This window comes from Taeniopygia guttata, chromosome 8 (assembly GCF_048771995.1).
Source record: "Taeniopygia guttata chromosome 8, bTaeGut7.mat, whole genome shotgun sequence".
In the NCBI taxonomy this organism is placed as follows: domain Eukaryota; kingdom Metazoa; phylum Chordata; class Aves; order Passeriformes; family Estrildidae; genus Taeniopygia; species Taeniopygia guttata.
The window spans coordinates 14,557,805-14,575,885 of record NC_133033.1 but is presented as its reverse complement, the minus strand read 5'-3'; the positions used below and the strand labels follow the sequence as shown (position 1 = coordinate 14,575,885).

The window sequence follows — 18,081 nt, the reverse complement described above, 5'->3', positions numbered from 1 at the left end:
GGGCCGCGGCCCGGCCCGCCCCGGGGGCCGCGTGTGCTGATGTAATCGCCAGGCAGCCAGCGCTGAAATTCAACACCGCGGCGGGCGGGAGCTCCGCCGGTGCCGGGGCAGGCGGTGCAGCGCCGCTCCGCCGCCGGACTCCGCGGGCAGCCGCGGGGCGCCCCCGCCGCCCGGCCCCCGGCGCCCCCCCCACCGCCGCGCCCGCCCCCGCGGGCCGTACGCGGGCCGGGCCGCCCTCGGGCTTGCGCGGAGCTCGGCGGAGACCTCGCGGCCGGCGGGCTTTCATGGACAGGAGCTGACCCTGCGGCGGCGCGGCGCCCGGCTTTCCCTCGGACCTCCGCTGCCAGGGCAAATGCATACAAATGCATTTGGGAGCCGAGAGGACAAGGCGAGGACGCGTCTCTCCCGCGGCACAAACGTAAGCGGGAGCCGGCGAGACGGGGCGCACCGCACCGGCACCCGCCGCGGGCCGGGCAGGGCGTGGGGCTGCGGCTCGGCTCCCACCGCGGCCAGGGGACGACGACCCCGGCGGGCAGCGCCCCCAGCTCTGCCTTCCGTAACCCCGCGGGGTCCCCGGTGCCCCCGGCGGACCGACGGGGTGCTGGCTGCTCGGACGGGGACCGCCGGTATCACTGGCTGTTCCTGCCCCTCTCCTCCGCACCTCTGGTGTCGTTCTGGATGTGCCCTGTCCCGTCCAGCACCCTCGTGTCGTCCTTCCCTCGGCCGAGCTCCGGTATTCCCGGGGAGCGGGGATAGCCCGTGCCCGCTGATCCCCGAAGGGGGAACGCGGACCCCGGGGCCCAGCGTCCCGCAGTAACCTGGCAGCTCTGCGCCCCTTTGGTACCTAGCTAGTAAAACGCGGCGAACAAGCAAACGCAAAAGCATGTAGAATTTCAGCTGAAGAGCTAAGGCTACTCTCTTAATACCAGAGATAGCCAGGTGAGCTGCTCTGTATTCGCATGTTTTTGCAATTGGCAGAGGTATTTCTGATGCATCCTCACCTGTGATGCAAAGGTAGAGCTCTGCTCTCTACAGTTTACTGTAAAGCAGCCTTGGTAAAATGACTGAATTTATAGTTGTAACGATATTAGAGAGGTTACTTGTATGCGTCTCTCTTTGTAAAGTGCTGATTTTGTTCTGGCTGTGTCTTAAATTTACTGAGCGTTCTGAGCAGGACAGAAGAATTTGTTTAGTGTTTTAGTGAGGATTATGCTGCTAAAGTGTGCCTGATGTATAATCTACGTGTACTTGAATGCTTGTGAGCAGTTAAGGGGCCTCCTGAAGGTGTCCTTCCGGGGAGACCTGTTTTTAATGGCTGTGTCTTTGGGACTTCTTCAGGAATCGTGTGAGTGCAATTTCAAAGAATGGTTTTATTTTAAATCTGTAAAGGGGTATTGCTGATGGAGAAACATAGATTGCATTATAGGAAAGAGGTACAGTAGCAGAGATGCAGTTTACTCAAGTTCAAAATATGAGATAGTTTCAGAATATATCTATATTTCTTGTATAAGATTTACCTCATTTACTTCTATAGAGAGCGAGGAAGCTGGTCACTTGCCTGTGTTAAGAAACCAGAATTCCTCACAAAAGGATCAAGTTTCCTTAGCATATGTCAAACCAGTAAATCCCTTGCAACTTCAACTACATTTTCCTTGAAACACCATTAGGTCAGGCCTGTATAGGGGTGTCTCTGCAGATTAAATAAATAAAACAGCTACATGACTTCTAAATCTCTTACCCTATTTATTGACAGAATATTTAAAGTATGAGCAGCCTTGTATCACCCTTGTTTCTTGCAAGAAACCACGTTGTAGTACATTTGAAGGATGATCTACAAAATATACAGAGACAAACCCTGTAAAAGAAGAGTATTTCACCTGAGTAGGAATTCAACTTTTTCCTTCATACAGAAAAAAAAAATGGTGTATGCTGTCTGGAGAACTAGCGTAAGCAGAGATTTACTCATAAAGCTGCTCTAAAATAATGTCTTTCCATTTTTTTTTTTCCTTTTAGAAATACTAGCAGCATTGACTGTTCTTCTGGATGTGGTAGTTAGTCATTTTAAGCCAGATGCTGTCCAAAGAACGTACCACCAGGCAGGGAGTTTTCTTTCTCTGAACCCCAGTCCTGTTGTAGAACTCTTCTTAGGGCAATGCTCCTCTACCTCTCACCTCATCTCCTATTTCTCCCATTTCCCATCTATTCAAATTGTGAAATTTGGCAAAGGATTCAGGAGCTTCCTCTGAGCTAATTGCATGGTGCCGCCTGTGACCAAGGGGATGTGTCACAGCAGAGAAGTTTTGCAGGCTGTTGTATCCCCTGAAACTGTGTTGTTAGTAGGTCTTTTACAATTTGGAAAGCAGCACTGGACCTGCTGGCTAATTTAATTATAGCAGCAAAGAATGTTATATTTCTTTTCATATCTTGAAAGGTAAGTTTTACAACATCTTGAGGTCTTTGAGAGTTCCAGGGCATCTCTGTCCACAAGGTGCTGTGACTTTTCCAAAGCCCTTCTCAGGCTTGATGGACCCACACTGTGCCGTTCTCCTCAGCAGTCCCCAGACAGACCCAGTGAAGGAACATCTGTGGGGCAGGTGCTGGTGTTGAAACCACCATCCCTGAGGAGTACAGGACTGAATGCACCTGTGGCAGTCACACTGCAGGCAGGTTTACTTGTCCTTCCTAGCAGCCAGCTAGTGGTATTTCTTCCTTTAAATTTGAGATTTAGTAAACTAGGCTGGAATGAAGAGGATACTGCTGTGCACTGACCAAACTTCAGTCCTGTTGAGTAGTCTTCAGAGGGTGGAATTTTTCATTGTAGGTTGCCACAACTTGCTTTGAAGTTTATCAGTTTTCTCATCCATCCATCACCCCTAATACAAAAAAACGCCGTGGATGGTTGCTGTCCACTCTGAAGTAAGAGGCAAATGGCCACAACATGTCAAAGATTATCAGAAAGATAAACTCAGTTTTTAGTGGTACAACAGCTCCATTGCATTTGGTAGTGCCTTCCTCCAAAAAGATTCAATAGTGGCCCTCAGCATTTGTTTGCATGTACAGTAGAGCAGATGAAAAGGTAGGAGAAGGGGAGGAAGTTTGAGAGACCCCCTGGCTATGCCCTAAACCTAGGTATTGGAATAGTTTCAGGTGTGATGTTAAATAGGGAAAAAATAGCCAGCATTTGGGTCAGCTGAAGTCATCCACGCCACATGATTCTGCATTTTTCTATTGGCATGTCCCAACATCTCCAAGAGTGGTGTACTCAGCTGAGACAAGGAGCCAAGCTTCCTGCAGCTATGGCAGCTGATGGTCAAGCCACATACACATTATGCCTGGTGTATGGTGTATGCCTGGAGCCTTAGTGGCTGTGCTGGTGTGAGAGTGAAGACTGAGAACTGACTGTTCTGCAAACGTACAGAGGGAGGGTTTACATGGATTAGGTTGCACATGGTTTCATTTACAAAAAATTTTACTTGTGTAAAAAGATAGAGGGAAGTCTCACTTTTCTCACGCATTAGAGGACCCCCAGCGCTATGGTTGTCTCTGATCCCTGGTTTTTCTCTTAGTTGATAACTCATCTGTTCTTGACATTACCTAGAGAGCACTGTGTAAGCCAGATGTTTGTCTTTACTTCTCACTAAATGTTTCTGTATATTCAGTTACATATGTGTAATTTACAGCCCTGGGAACATTCTGAAATTTCTCACTTTCCTACAATGTTTGCTGGGAAGTGACAGAGGCAGGTACCTGACAGGCACAGCTTTGTACCTGGCTGGTGTAGTAGAAGAGGCTGCTGTAATTATTAGATGAGTCATCTTTGAATTCTGGGCTCTGGGGTTCTTTGAGCATCCTTATTTTGTAGCTAACTAAGATATTTTATGTGATTTTTAATGGTAAATCCATTTTGCACCTTTGAAAATAGTAAGGGTTAAATAAAGGGTTGTCCTGAATTTTAGCTGATGCAGTGCAATGCATGGACTTTGTTTCTGGCATAGCTGTCTCCTGTCACTGAATTTCTCATTTGATCAAAAGATGATGCATTGTGTGATGCAGAAACTTTGAACTTGAATTCTGGGCTTTAGAACTCTGAAAAAATGGAGTGGAGTGTCCTGTAGTGGATGAGCTGTTTGCACAACAGTTGGTGTTACATCTTTTTCAGGAGTGGCAGAACTGCTCCAGTAGACATTTCATGGCTGTAGCACGAGAAAACTTGAAGGGAGGAATAGCTAGGGATCGTAGTGGAGGTTAATTAAAGAACATGCCCCTACAAGCATGTTGGGATGTGTAAGGCATAGTTTCCACCTTTTCCTCCCTCTGTGATCAGAGCTGAAGCACTGATGCATATTTTTGAATATCCTATATGTTCTGGGAATTTTCTTCTGAAAGACATGATGTATCTACCATTTTACAGTGGCAATGATGACTATCATGCTTTATTGTTCCTTAAATTATTAATTTGTTCTGTCTGCCAAAATTTAAGCTCTCACAATATACAAATCCACTTGATAAAACCGGGCTATTGCTCTGTGGTTTTCATGAACTTGGATGTTTCTGAAATGTTTGAATTCCAAACCCTTTAAAGAACTAGTAAGACTTTTCATTAATTACCATTGTATGTGTGTGTATGCAATGTACTCATCTTTGCTTACTGTTTAAACCATATGTTCCTTTATCAAGTGTGGTAGTGTTTTCTTCCTACTTTTTTCTTTTTTAATGTGGAAATCTGACTAATGAGCTGACAAAATTAGGGAACATGAAGTTATTTATGTTTAGTTGCAACGTTACTTTCAAATACATTTGAATCCAGATACTCAAGTGCTCTTTGACCTGGTTCAGGAAACATTTTTAGTCACTCTAGCATTCCATATTATGAAAAATCGCTGAGGTTACATACATTAACGAGCAAGGGGCTTGAGTGTTATTTGATTAGTTACTATCAGAACTATATTTCTGATACTTTTGAAGTATTTCTTCTTAGAACTGAGTAGATAGAGGTTACTATAATTGTTACATGCATCTGTTCCTGGTTGTCCAACATTAACAGAGAATATATTTCTCATTTGTTAAAAGATTCAGTCACTGATAAGAGAGTAATTAGATGTTAATCTGGCTACAATGATAATTAAGAAACAGCAGACAATCTGTTCTTAATCACAGTAAAAATGTAGTTTATACAACATTGGACACTTCTAAAGTGAGTTTCAAGCATGTAATCTAGATCAATCTTATGTATGTTTGCTGGAAAAACTGAAACACCAGTGTGCTATTAACATTATTTTGACACTAAATCCAAAACACAACACTCGACCAGCTTCTAAGAAGAAAATTATCTCCCTGGCTGAAACCAGGGCAGTGAGCCTGTGACAGCTATCAGACACTTTTCTACCTGAGCATGGACTTGTAAGCTGAAATGTGATGGGATTTTTTTTTTTAAACTTTGTGAAGAGCATTACTTTCTTGTAGCATGATAAAATTTTATAATACAGGAACAAAAGTTTGACATATTATTTTCACTTATGGGAAGATGATGTGATCTAGTGAGAAGCCTGATAGGTGGTAAAAAGTATCTAAAGTCTCTAATGATCTCTACAGAAATTAGTTTGTCATTTATTTTATGTTCTTTTTGTGGTAACATTTTTTTCTTTCCAGGAAGTAATTTACTACATAGCATCATTCATATTTGAAAGCTGCTGCAAGAAAATATAAAGCAGATGCAGTCATTTTATTAATGAAAACCAGTGTAAAATATTTGTGCTATGTCTGAGGGCATACACAACCTCAATCTTTGTGTGAAACACCTTCTCAGTATCAGTGGAAAGTTGTACAGTGTGATGGCTTTGATTCAGGACTTGCTGAAGTCAGTGGTATTCTGCCATTTGGATCTTGAATTGGGTTTCTAATTTCTTGGAGTTCTGAAACTGTAGATGTTTTCTCACATGTTTTTTTCCCTTTCTTTCCCTTTTAGGAAAGCTCTCCTTTTCATTGCAACATGTATAGCTGTGGGTGTTGCACAAGTACCCAAACAAGGTGAGAATGCTTTGTATAAAACAAGACATTTGTATAAAATGTTAGTAGATGAAAAGGGTAAATGGCTGTTGTTACTTGTGACCTTAGGTTCAGTTCATTAATTCATGTGACTTAAAGAAAATACCAATTACAGCATAATGAGAGCAAAAGTTTAAAGCACCAGTTTGGAAAAGATGACCTTTCGAAAATTGCTCAGATTTTCTGTCTATGAAATTGCTTACATATTTAAGCAAGCTCTTCATGAAAAAGAAGCCTTGTACAGTGAAAAGGCTTTGATTGTGTCTTCACTGCAAGTGGGTGTCCTTGGGGGTGGCAAACTATGACTGAGTTACCTTTGCACTTAAGGCAGGCAAACCATGGCGCATAATGCAGGCTGGCATTGCTAAAGCAAAATGTGAAATTTGGTATTCATTTGGCTTTGTATTCAGATGCAGATGTTATGAGGAAATAGGGTTGTCTTGTTTTTAGTTCCTTTTTTAATCTGCCAGCTGTTACAATCGCACCAGATGTGCAGCTTGCTCTGGAGGCTGCTGTGGGAAGGATAGTGTCCCAAAGTGGTGGAGGCCAACGTGCCATTTAGTCACCTCTTATTTGCCATGAGAGTGGCAGCGCCAGTTCTCCACCACAGTCCAGTAGTACACAGGTGAAGCATGAAGTAGGTCATCCTTGGCTGGTGAGTGTGTAACTGCAAATGCTCATCTGAATGCAAACAGATGGGTTGCGTGGTTAAGACAAGACTCATTCCTGATAATGTTTTGCTAGAGCCCTTTGGGATATCTCTGTAGCCTCCCACTATTATTCTCACCAATTCATTTTTCCTGCTTGTCATTCCCTGAGACTGGCAAAGCTTGATTTTTCCTTCGGTCGTGGATTTTTTGTTTTGCTTCCCCCCTGTTTCCTTTGTAGTTTTGCCCTCCAGTGTTGCCCATTGCTTGCCTGGTAGGATTGGTTGTTGATTTTCCACATCCAGCTCAATGGGGGCCATATGCTTTTGTGATGATGGGATTTTCCTGGATTTTTATAATAGCTGAGCCAAGTTCTCACTGGAGGAGGGGCAGCACTGTTAGATGTGTGTGGCCTGCCCTGCTCCAGGCCTGCAGGGATAGAAAGGGAAGAGGCAGTTTTAGGGAAGCAATTTGCAGTTTCCCAGTGTAGCAGGAGCAGGTGACAGATGCCAGAGACAGCTGTGTGGTGACAATTTGAGTGTCATCATCCCCCCAGCCCACCCTCCTCCTCTGCAAAGAAATAAACCTTTTCTCTCACTCCTCATGTCCCTCAGCCTGAGAACTGCTTTTCACTGACCCTTCAGGCGAGGACTGTGGAAGCTGCAGGGCTGGGGGTGCAACAACACAGGGGAGTGGGTGGAGACTGAGTCTTACCTGCATCTTGGCTGAGAATGCCTCCATGCACAGAGCTTTGCAGAAATAGGGTAAAGCCTCCAGTCTCAACATGCTTTTATTGAATAATTTTTTATTTTGTTACCAGCAGATGACGGAGTTTCCTTTTTTTTCTATTATTTTGTTGGTATTGTTATTACTATTATTCAACAGCATTTATAGACAGCCATATGAGAAGCAGTGAATGGGAACTCTTCTCCCTCCATCCTTGATGCACAAGTGCCATACATGACTTTATTTTCTTTAAATGCTTGCTTGGGATCAAAATGACGCATTGAACCTTGATGCAACTTTTTTCCCATGAGTGAATTTGGTTCCTCTTTGGTGCATTTTATTTGCATAGAAAAGCAGTTCAGAGAAGGAAACCGCCTCAGAAAAAACAGAGCATTTCAAATATATCCTTCAGTTTCAGTATCTAAGTTGCAGAGCTGCATTATTGCATTTGTGGTGCTTAATGTTTGTTCAAGAACAGGATTGTGCACCCATTAGGAACATGTAACACCTTGGATCTTAAACTTCCTTGGTATTTTGAAAAATATTTTGCCAAACATGAAGATGCTACCTCCTGAGTTGAGGAGACAGCCTCTGCATGCTTCACATGAGAAGATACCTGTTGTTCAGTTTGATGTGCTGCCATGAATCATGTTCAGTAAAGTGCATGTAAAGATAGAGTCTCAGACTTTAGGAATAATACTTTGAGTGGGGCTCAAGGACATTCAGAATTAATGTGTCTTGCTGGCTTTCCTCTGCCAGTAACCTGATCTGGCATCCAGGAGAGCATTTGTTTCAGCCAGGTATCTTAATGTACCCAGTTGTAGATGCATCATCGCCTGGAAAATGGGCATTCTGATGAGTAATTACTCTTGGTTCTGGTGGAGCTAGTTAATAAATGGCCCTTTTCTTCTCCCTTACCCACATTGGGAAAGGGAGAAATGTGTGTACTAAGGTTGCTGAAGCAGGGAGAGTATCTCAGAGATCCTGCCTTCAGAGCAGCCGTGAGTATGGAGCAATGTGGGAAATGAGCAAGAGGGACTGAATGGAGTATGCGTGTGAAACAATCCTATAGTCAAATCCCTTCATCCCTCCCCAGTTCCTTTGTGGGGTTATTTTTGTGCCATATGAGGGCCAGAAGGCTTTTTGCCAAAGCTGGTGTAAGGTTTTGCCTTACTTCATGATGCAGTAAGGTTGTGAATTTTTCAAGATCTCCTTGAAGGTGAAAGGAAAGCACTTGACACCAAAAACCCAAAACAACCTTTCCTTCAAGAAGTTAAGCTGTTACAATTTGGGGGACTAATGGGTTGAATAAGCAGTAAGTGAAGACAGATGTTTTGCAGACATGAGTAAACAAAAACTGACAACTGATAGGTAAAGCAAATAGTGGTTGTCATGCTGGGAGGAAGAATGAGAGGGTTGCCTGCTCCCAAAATCCAGTGTGCTGCCAAGAGCTTCTGAAAGCCTTAAAATAAAATAAATATGCATGTTGGACCAGAAGTGAAATAACTGGCCAAAAAAGTTTGGAACAGTCTTTTGGCTTGACAGTGGGTTAACACACAGCAAGTCAGCAAGGAGTAATTCCTTTATACTTACTTTTTTGATGTCATTTTTCACACATTTTTTTATTTGTGTTTAGCTTTCTCAAGACCTGTCATTGTTTGCAGAAATTTATTTGCAGGATAAAAAAAAATCTTATTCCTCATCGTGCTGATGATTTTCTTTAATAACTTTTAAACTATGTGCTCTTTTCAAATTGAACTGCCAAAAATTTGGCCGTTTTGCTCGCAGTTTGCCATTTATTAGTGATAGGCTTGAGTGTAATTTTTAAGCTGACTATTTAAAACCAGTTTAAGCTTTTAATTTTACACTTGGATTTATAATATTTTTGATAGATCACATGCATTACTATTTTTAAATAAAAATATGTAATTAAAAAAAAATACAAGTACTTGCCCAGTATTACAGGTTAGGATGTGATATTTAGACACAGCTTTAGGTTAGGCTAGCAGCTGTTCTTCTTCTGCAGTCAGCTGGCCCTGCCAGTGCACAGAAGTAGTGGAGCAGTGCATTCTGCCTTGGGGACTATTTGCATGTATAAGACTGCATTGCCCAGAGCTCAGGATCTGTGTTTCTTCCCAGCTTCTCTCCACAAGGGCAGTGCAAGCAGAGCTTTCTCCTCCAGAGCTACAGGCAGGACAGGGTCCTGGCAAAGAGTGGTGGTTCATTAGCAGAGGCACTGTGCTTCAGAGCTCTACTAGAACCTGACCTCTGTTATCAGCCTGACAGATAAAAATACAGCCATGGTGAATTAATTGCTCTGAGGCAAAACATCTTGAGAAATTGGCATACAGAGGACTTTCTGCAGAAATACTTTTTCTCCATACCTCCGTCTGCTCTGGCTACTCGCCAGGATAATCTTGGCCCGTCCATGAATCTCAAACATGACTAGAAACACTACAAGGTGAGTAATTAATTTTCAAGATGTACAGTGTGTTCAGGTTGATGCTTTTGGTTCCAACTTATAAATCACTCTCAAGGAAATCTCAGGCACTTCTCATAATTTAGCACTGAAACTAAGCCAACATCTATCTATTCTTAAAGTTTGCTATGAACACATTCAGTAAACAGAGAAAGGGAAACTGGGAAAGGAGACCTTTTTTCCACTTAAAGCGTAAATATCCATTTGTTTCAGTGGCTCTTTTCTTTTAATATTGCAGCAAATCCTTAACTTTTCTTCTTTACTCTAAATTTTTGTTGTGCCTTATAACAGTTTTATTTACTTAGTATAAGCACGTCCAATGCAAAAGTAGCCTCAGCAAAATACTATAGAAAGTACCTGTGTCTGCCCAGCCAGGCTTATTTAATTAATGCAACTATTAGATACTAAAAGTAATTTTTAATATAGGTGTTTTACTGAAGTTGTTCCAGTGAGAGGTTTAAATAGATGATATTGTATGCTGCTGTGCAATGCTGTTTATGAATGTCTTCAGTTTCCCCTTGTGGAAAAAAAATCCTAAAATATAGGTTAGGGGGATCTTGAACTCACCTGGTCCTAAATCCTGCTGAGGTCAGAGTCAATGTTGAAGTCATTTCAGGTTGTTGGGTGTTTGAAAATCTCCACGAATTGAGAATATCCCATGTCTCTGCCCCCAGGTCCAGCACTTGACCACTTTTGTGGTGGGAATGCTTTTTCTTTGTATGGAGCTGAAATTTCTTGTGCTGCGGCCTGTGAATGTTACTCATCAGCTTTTCTGTCTTTTCTCTGTGCCCTCAATTCAGATAATGGACATTTTATTTAGATTCCCCCGAACCTTCCTGTCTCTAGGCTAAGCAAATGTTGTTCCTTCAGCCTTTTCCTATGTCGTGTGTTTTAGCTACTGATCATCTTGTTCCATATTTGCTGGACTGCATTTTGATTCAACATCTGCAATATTTCTGCACCTTTCACAAACACTCAGGCAGGCAGTTTTACCAATCAATCTATCAATACCATAAATGCTATCTTATTTTGAGCTCCTTCAGAAAGGCTCCTGGAGGTATGTGGTTTAGCTCCTATTCGAGCCTTTGTAGTGTTTCAGCTGCATCATAAGGGATGTAACAGTGTCTTCATATTCATCCTGAAGGAAGGTGTCTGTGCCCACCAACTCCAACTTGCCCAAATCTGATTTAAGCAATAAGAAATTGATTGGGTCACCAATCAAATTAATTGATTTACCCAAAGGTGGCTTTGATTTTGTATCTCAGAACAGATATGATTTCAGTTTATCAGGATGAGAGATAATTGTGTTTCTACCCATTAGGTGAAGATATTTAGCCAGGTAAAAGATGGAGACACTGTATGGCCCAGACTAAGGAAAGGCTTAAAGGACATAGCTCACATTGAATGAGAAACTAGAGAATCTAACAGTGAATAAACCACTGCCCATTCTTCCCTGTAAGAAGATCTATCTAGATTTCTATATGCAAAACCAAATCTATAGAACATCAATCAGTAGGACAGATGGCTGCTCTGTCTCCTTATTGTCTCCTGCTGTGGAGTGCGTTCTTAATTCCATGTCTTGTCATGGTGGCTGCAGCCTTGTGCACTTTAGGGGAGAGATGAGCCAGAACACAGCAGCACTACCCCTTGGGTCCTGACAATTCTCATCTTTCCTTGCTCCTCACCACTTGCACTGCTCCAGAGTTCACCTTATCCATGGCTCTAACAAGTAAACTCTGTGGAGGGGAAGGAGGCGTTACTGTGCTCTAAATAGCTTGTCCTTTCTTGTAAACAAAGCAACCCTTCCCTCAAATGCTTTGATTTGAACTTTTTAGATAAAGAGCAACAGCATGAATTTGTTGCTGAAGTTTTTTTGTAAAGAAAAACTTTTCTAAAAAAAGAGTAATTTTATGTTCAAGAAGTAGGCAGGATTTGCTAAATAAATAAGGAACTAACCAAACTATATTCACTGATCACTGGAAAGTCTGAAGACAGCAAATGAGGATTTTTCACTTTCATAAGTGAATTAACCTAAAATCGGCATTTGGTGGATCTTTGTGTGTTTGTTTAGTTTGGTTGGGTTTTTTTAAGATGGAAATTTGCTCTGGCTTTAATGATTTGATTTATGTGAAAGATCAGTGCCTTCTAGGAGGGATTTGGTGACCTTACTGTGTGAAGTGTATATGCTCTGAGAGGTACAGATTTGTTAAAATGTTGTGTGTACATTTGTTTATATGAATCTGAATATATGAGCTTGTAAATTAAATCAACAGTGTGCCTTTATTTCTTTTTGCAGCAATAGATGTTCTTCATCAACTAGGCCTTGTGAAAGGTGTCCAAGAGGCTTCAGAGACAGCGGTGCCCTCAACATCGTCTCTGTTACCTCAGGGTGCTCGCCTGACTGCATCAGGAGTGGTGCTAAGCATTGATGCACATATTGAGTCCCGTGTCGCTCAAGTCATACCATCGAATCTAGGGCATCAGTTCACCCTATTGGTTGGGCTGTACTCTTACAGAGCCAGTGATGCTTTTCTTTTCAGTGTTAGGAACAAAAGCAGACTGCAGTTTGGTGTCCAGCTGCTACCGAGAAAGGTAGCGGTGTACACCGGAGGGAAGCAGCCCGTGACCTTTGATTATTGTGTTCATAATGAACAATGGCATTCGTTTGCCATTGGCATTGGGGACAAGACTGTCTCACTATTTGCTGAGTGTGGAAACAAGTACTACAGCAGTGAAGTACTTTCTGAAGTGGGGACATTTGATTCGGAGGGTGTATTTACCCTGGGAAGGATGAACTCTCACTCTGTCAGCTTTGAAGGAGTTATATGTCAGCTCGATATTATTCCCTCTGCAGAAGCCTCTGCAAACTACTGTAAATATGTGAAACAGCAGTGTCGCCAGGCTGAAACCTATCGATCTCTGCATGGGGCTTCACTTCTCTCACATGGGCTGGATGCTTTCTCAGAGATGATCATTGATGAGGCAAACCAGGAAGATATATCAGCTTATAGATGGAAAGAAGTATCAAACATGCCTGTTACCAACGTTGCTCAGATTCACTTTTTACCAGACCACTTTGAGTTAAGAAATGCCTCTGTATGGGAGTTTGCAGAGACAAAACCTCTATTGCTGGAAGCTTGGCCTCAAACAGAACTCCAGGAGAACATGGATCTGGCTCTTCAGCAGCAGGAGATGAGCAGAAAAAGAAACATCACTAAAACTCCTGCAGGATCATATCCAAATAGTTCAGCTAATACCGCAGGAGATGCAGGCAGACATAGAGAGCCTTCTCTGATCTCCCCTGTAAAACAGAGTAAAACTAAAAGCAAGGGAAAAGAAAAAGCAAAACAGCATTTAGATGAACCAAAGAAAAAGCAACAAATCTTCAACACAACCCTGTACAGTTTGCCTGCTGAGCTTACTCTGGATAATCAGCTCCATCCAGGGCAGGAAGGTGCATTTGATGCTGATGAGACTTATCATACAGAAAACAATTATGAAAATGGTATTGATAATTATGCTTATGACTATGAAGATCTTGGCAAAATATTTGAAAGGGGAAGTGTCAGAGGTCCAAAGGGGGAAACTGGACCTCCTGTAAGTTATCTTTATTACTCTTTTTATTATATTGCAGCAGCATACATTTAACAATGGCTTTGAAAGAAACCTCTCCAAGTATGCCAAAGCTGTGACGGCAGTTTCTCCAGCTGTATTGTACAAATGCTTGTTTGCCTTAAATGTATCTTTTTCTCACATGTAATTTCAATGTTGATGTCATATACTTTTACTTACTGGAAGAATATAAAGACATCCAAGATATTCACGTTCTGGTGAAGTAGTAGGCAATCCAGGCTTCTTTCAAATTTGGAATGCAGCTGGATGTTTGTAGCTACTAATTACAGAGACTGCTCACATAATAAAATTGCAGGCTAATTTAATGCAGTCCACAAATATAGGTGCTGGTCCATAAAAAGAACAACCAGGCTGCTTGGAAGACTGACACGGTTGTCAATGTTGAGCAATGCTGTCAAAATTTATAGTTGTAGAAATAGACCAGCTGCAGAATCTATTCTGCAATCATTCATAACCCAAGGTTATGGGGTTGGGCAAACCTGCATGGAAAATGGTTTTTAGAACAGTCTTACAAGATTTTGAGGTACTTTTTCAGTTCACAGGGTAAGTGATTCTTGAGACAATTGCAAATGCACAGTAGTGTTTTTAATAGAAACTTGTTTATCCTTTCTTTTTGTGTGCACAAGGCTCATAAACTTTTTAATACATAAAAATGTGCCCATATATATGAAGCTACAGACCAGAAAGAACATCAGTTCCTGCTTAGCCTGGGAAATACGATAGATCATGCTTTGGGCTTGTGTGAGATTTTGGTTAAAATTTTAAACCATAGCATGAAGTAAATAATTTCACTTGCTTTTTTCTGTTTGGTTGGTTTTGGTTTTCTAAGTGTTCATCTGTGTGATTATTACTGGAAAGCAATTTGATATGTGTTAAGCAGCTCCTAATATATATTTAAATATGGCCATAAATTTATTGTGTCTATTCTTTTAGCACTGAAATATTTTTTATTGAACTAGTTAACACCTAAGAACCTATTCAAAAGTTCACTTACTCTAAACAGGATCCAGGCACAAAGTATTTGTTACACAATTGAAAAATCTGTTAACAAGTAATTCATGCTACTGCAGAAGTGCTCTCGCTTAATCTTTTTTGACTGTGAAGTCAGTCTTTTTTTCTCTCTTTGTTCCTTATAATAGCATTCATGGTGACATGTAGCTGTCATCAGCATGAGGTTAATTTCAATTTTTGGACATTAGGATGTTTAGTAACTGCTGATGGAAGGTTTTCATTTTAGCCTGTACCTTGTTTATTGTGATTTCAGTCAGCTCTTTTTCACGTGTCGCAGAAATGGCTGCTGATGTTAGTTGAAACTCCAAGCAAATGCTCTGGGTTGTTTTTCTAGACACTACACATAGAGTGGCAAAGATGGCAGCTAACTTGAAGGGTTCTGAGGTGTCTGTTGCCATCTTCAATGCCTGTCTGATGGACTGGGGGTAGAGAAGTTGTATTGCTCAGGAATGCAGACTGTAGTCTGTAGGGAATATGGTGCATTTGTACTGAGGTGTTTTGTTGGGTCAGGATTTAGATAACATGCCCAAGGTCTTAAAGATCTGTGGTAGGGCTTTGTGGGTCCCAGGTTGACTGAAGGGACCAGCAGCACCCGCTGGAACAGAAGCAAAGCTAAAACACTGCTCTGCTAGGGAGGCTGACACCAAAGGGAGAAGCAATCTCTGCTTGAAACTAATTTTGCTCTGTGGAGATTGTGTGGCTCAGTATCTGCTACTGCTGTTGGTCTCAGACTTGAAGAGATGATCTTGATTTGCCTTCTCAGTCTAGTCCTCCCATGTAGAGAAGATGAGAATTAATGCAGCTTTTATATGTGTGGCTCTAACACTTTAGTCCATAAGTACTCATGGAGTCTGCAATGAGGAGCCTAAAAAGCAGCACTGAAGAACTTGAAAACTTCCCTTGCAGCAAAAAGTCCTGATGAGGCATGAAATCTCTTTTTACTTCTTCTACTATGCTGTAGTTGGTTTGAATCTTCTTTCAAGATTTGAATGCAGAAATTAATGTCTGTTCTATTGGAATTGACAGGCAAGAACTAGCTTTTGTGGTTCTTAAACTACTCAGCCTCTTGTAGCTTTTAATCATCTACCAGAGCTGATTCTTACCTTGTATAATTAGGCCTCTTATATTCCATGATCCCACAGCTGTGGAATTCACCCACCGCTGCAAAGCAGGGCTCCAGAATTCAGGCTTTCATTTATGGATAGGGTATAAAAAGGGAACAGCTATGTCTTCAAAACTATTAAGACCCTGATTAAAATTCTAGCAGCTGCAATGACCAACCTCCCCTCCCCTCCCCCAGAAAAATATAAAGTGAGTTTAAGCTGGAATAGTAAGATTTCCTGAACATTACTTTCCAGGGAATGCTGATCTGTTCATCTGATGAGCCACTCCTTTTTGGGATGCAGAGGATGTTGGCAATGTGTTAAGATTACAAAAATAAATGTGGTGTGTATTTTTAACTCTTTAACTTTCAAGCTCATATTTTTTATTGCACAATCTTAAAGTAGTTTGCAATAATATGGTGCATAGTCCCACACTGGTAGAAGGATAGGCTGATGTGAGCTAAAGTGCTGATTTATATTATTTGCTGGTAGGTAATTGCATCTTCAGGCCTATCTGCACAGGATGTGGCCTTCCAAGAGAAATGAACTAGGAATTAGTTTCCTCTATTGGAAAAGTTTTTCTAGCTTTTCAAGATACTCTGCTAGAAGGAGAAATGGTAGAAGATCAAATGGTGGTGTTCCTTCTAGCTGGTAAAGAGAAGCAGTCTGGAATTGTTGCCAGGAGGAAGGGGAAATGGCAAGCCCTGCAATGAGCAGAATTGAGTCCTGGATGAGATGTCCTATTGCAATCAATGGATGTGAGAGTAAGAACCCTGGGAGAGCAGTTCAGAGATCCTAAATGTAGTGTTAAATGAACAGCAGTAGCTTCCCTTTCACACTTAGCTTATTTCACTTATTTTACCCTCAGCTGACCTTTCACACTTCTTATTGCACTCTTTGCTTATTTCTCAGTTGAATAAAATTGCTTTTTGAGGCTCCCCCTGACCACAGGAGAATAGTTTGAGGTGAACTGGGTTTGAGTGGCTGAGATATAGTCAAGAGCCTGTTAAAGAGAAACTTCATAGTTGCTTCACAAGAGAAAGTTCAGTGAGTAGGATTTAGGTGTTGAATGGCATGAGGATCAACATGTGCCTGTGCAGAATTTATTGCTGTGCATCTGAAATCTTATAGACTTGCTTCATGTAAATTAAATGTTTCCTATTACCTCTGGGTAATAGGTCAAGTTTATAACACATGTTACACAAGTAACACAGGTCTTCAGTACCTAGGAAAATAATTTAAGTTATTTCATGTCTAGGAAAATTCCTTACATTTATTCCAGTGACTATTGGAAAGGCTGTGAAATTTTCTGGAAGAGTAGCATCTACTTTTATTATTTCAGGATTATGCAATGATTATTTGGAACTTGTTTTCTTTTCTCAATGGCTAAATGAAGCTTTTACAATTCCTAAAGACAGTAAGTTGTAGTATCTTTCAAATGATCTGTTTTGAGCAAACTGATTTTGTTAAATAATCTTAAGTTAGCATCTGTAATATTTATACAAAGTAACTTCTTTTTGTTTTGTTTGATAATGGTGGTCAAAGTGTCAAATCCTAAAAATCACATTAACATTTCTAATTGCTTCAGATTTGTTTAATTACTGTTTCCAGTAGTTAGAAGAAAAGCTATTCAAATGAATGAGTTATTCCTTGGTTTAAGAGAGATTGGCTCACTCTCAGATATTGATTTCTGTGGTTTATATGGATGCCTGAGAGGCTTAAGTAGCTTCCTAGCAAGTATAAAAATAGTCATACTGATTTGAAGTTGTACTTGCTTTCCCAGATTGTAGAAATACATAGGACAGAATAACGTGGGATTGCTATTTGGGAAAGCATGTCCAGGAAGACTTAGGTGTGCTCTACTGAAGTCTGCTCTCAGCAGAGATGTTGCTGGAGTTTCAGGGATGTGTCTGTGCTGGAGGCTAAAGAGTAACAGCCTCTGGTTTAGGAGAGTCCTTCAAAATTTTAATAAAACACCTGAATGGTTGGGGCTAGCTGCTTATCATTGTGAACCAGAGACTTCATCTACAATGGTTGACTTTGCTTTAAAATGCCCTGGGAAAGTGCTATTAATCTCTGTCTGCCTAGTTTTTCTGCTTCTTTTAGGGGTTTTGGAGGACTTCGTTGTGATTAGAGTTTCCTTTTTTTGTGGTTTTCTTTTTGTGTGAAGAGAGATAGTGATGTTTGAATTAGAGTAATCAAAGTAAGGGTGGAATGGATTTGGGTGTTTGCTTATTTGTTTTCTGTTGCAAAGGAAGTAGATAATGTTTAAAAAAAATTTAGAAGCCACATAGAGAAAAATGTTCTCACTGCCCTCATTCAATAAATCAGCAATAAACATCAGAGATCTTAACACTCGGTAAGACTCTATTAGGAAAATGATGGGGTTTAGCTATTCATGTAATTTTAAGGAAATGTCTTAAACGGGGATAGAGAA

The 18,081-nt window shown here is 41.3% G+C and overlaps 1 protein-coding gene across 1 annotated transcript in view; it reads left to right on the top strand.

The window, feature by feature from the left end:
• Nucleotides 1-210: 210 nt before the first annotated feature.
• The window catches only part of COL24A1 (collagen type XXIV alpha 1 chain), a 115,865-nt gene continuing 97,994 nt past the window's right edge, over nucleotides 211-18,081 (top strand). The window contains exons 1-3 of the mRNA XM_030279099.4: nucleotides 211-418; nucleotides 5,966-6,027; nucleotides 12,194-13,494. Coding sequence (XP_030134959.4) covers nucleotides 363-418; nucleotides 5,966-6,027; nucleotides 12,194-13,494 — 1,419 coding nt within the window. The 5' untranslated portion in view covers nucleotides 211-362. The remainder of the gene's footprint in view (nucleotides 419-5,965; nucleotides 6,028-12,193; nucleotides 13,495-18,081) is intronic.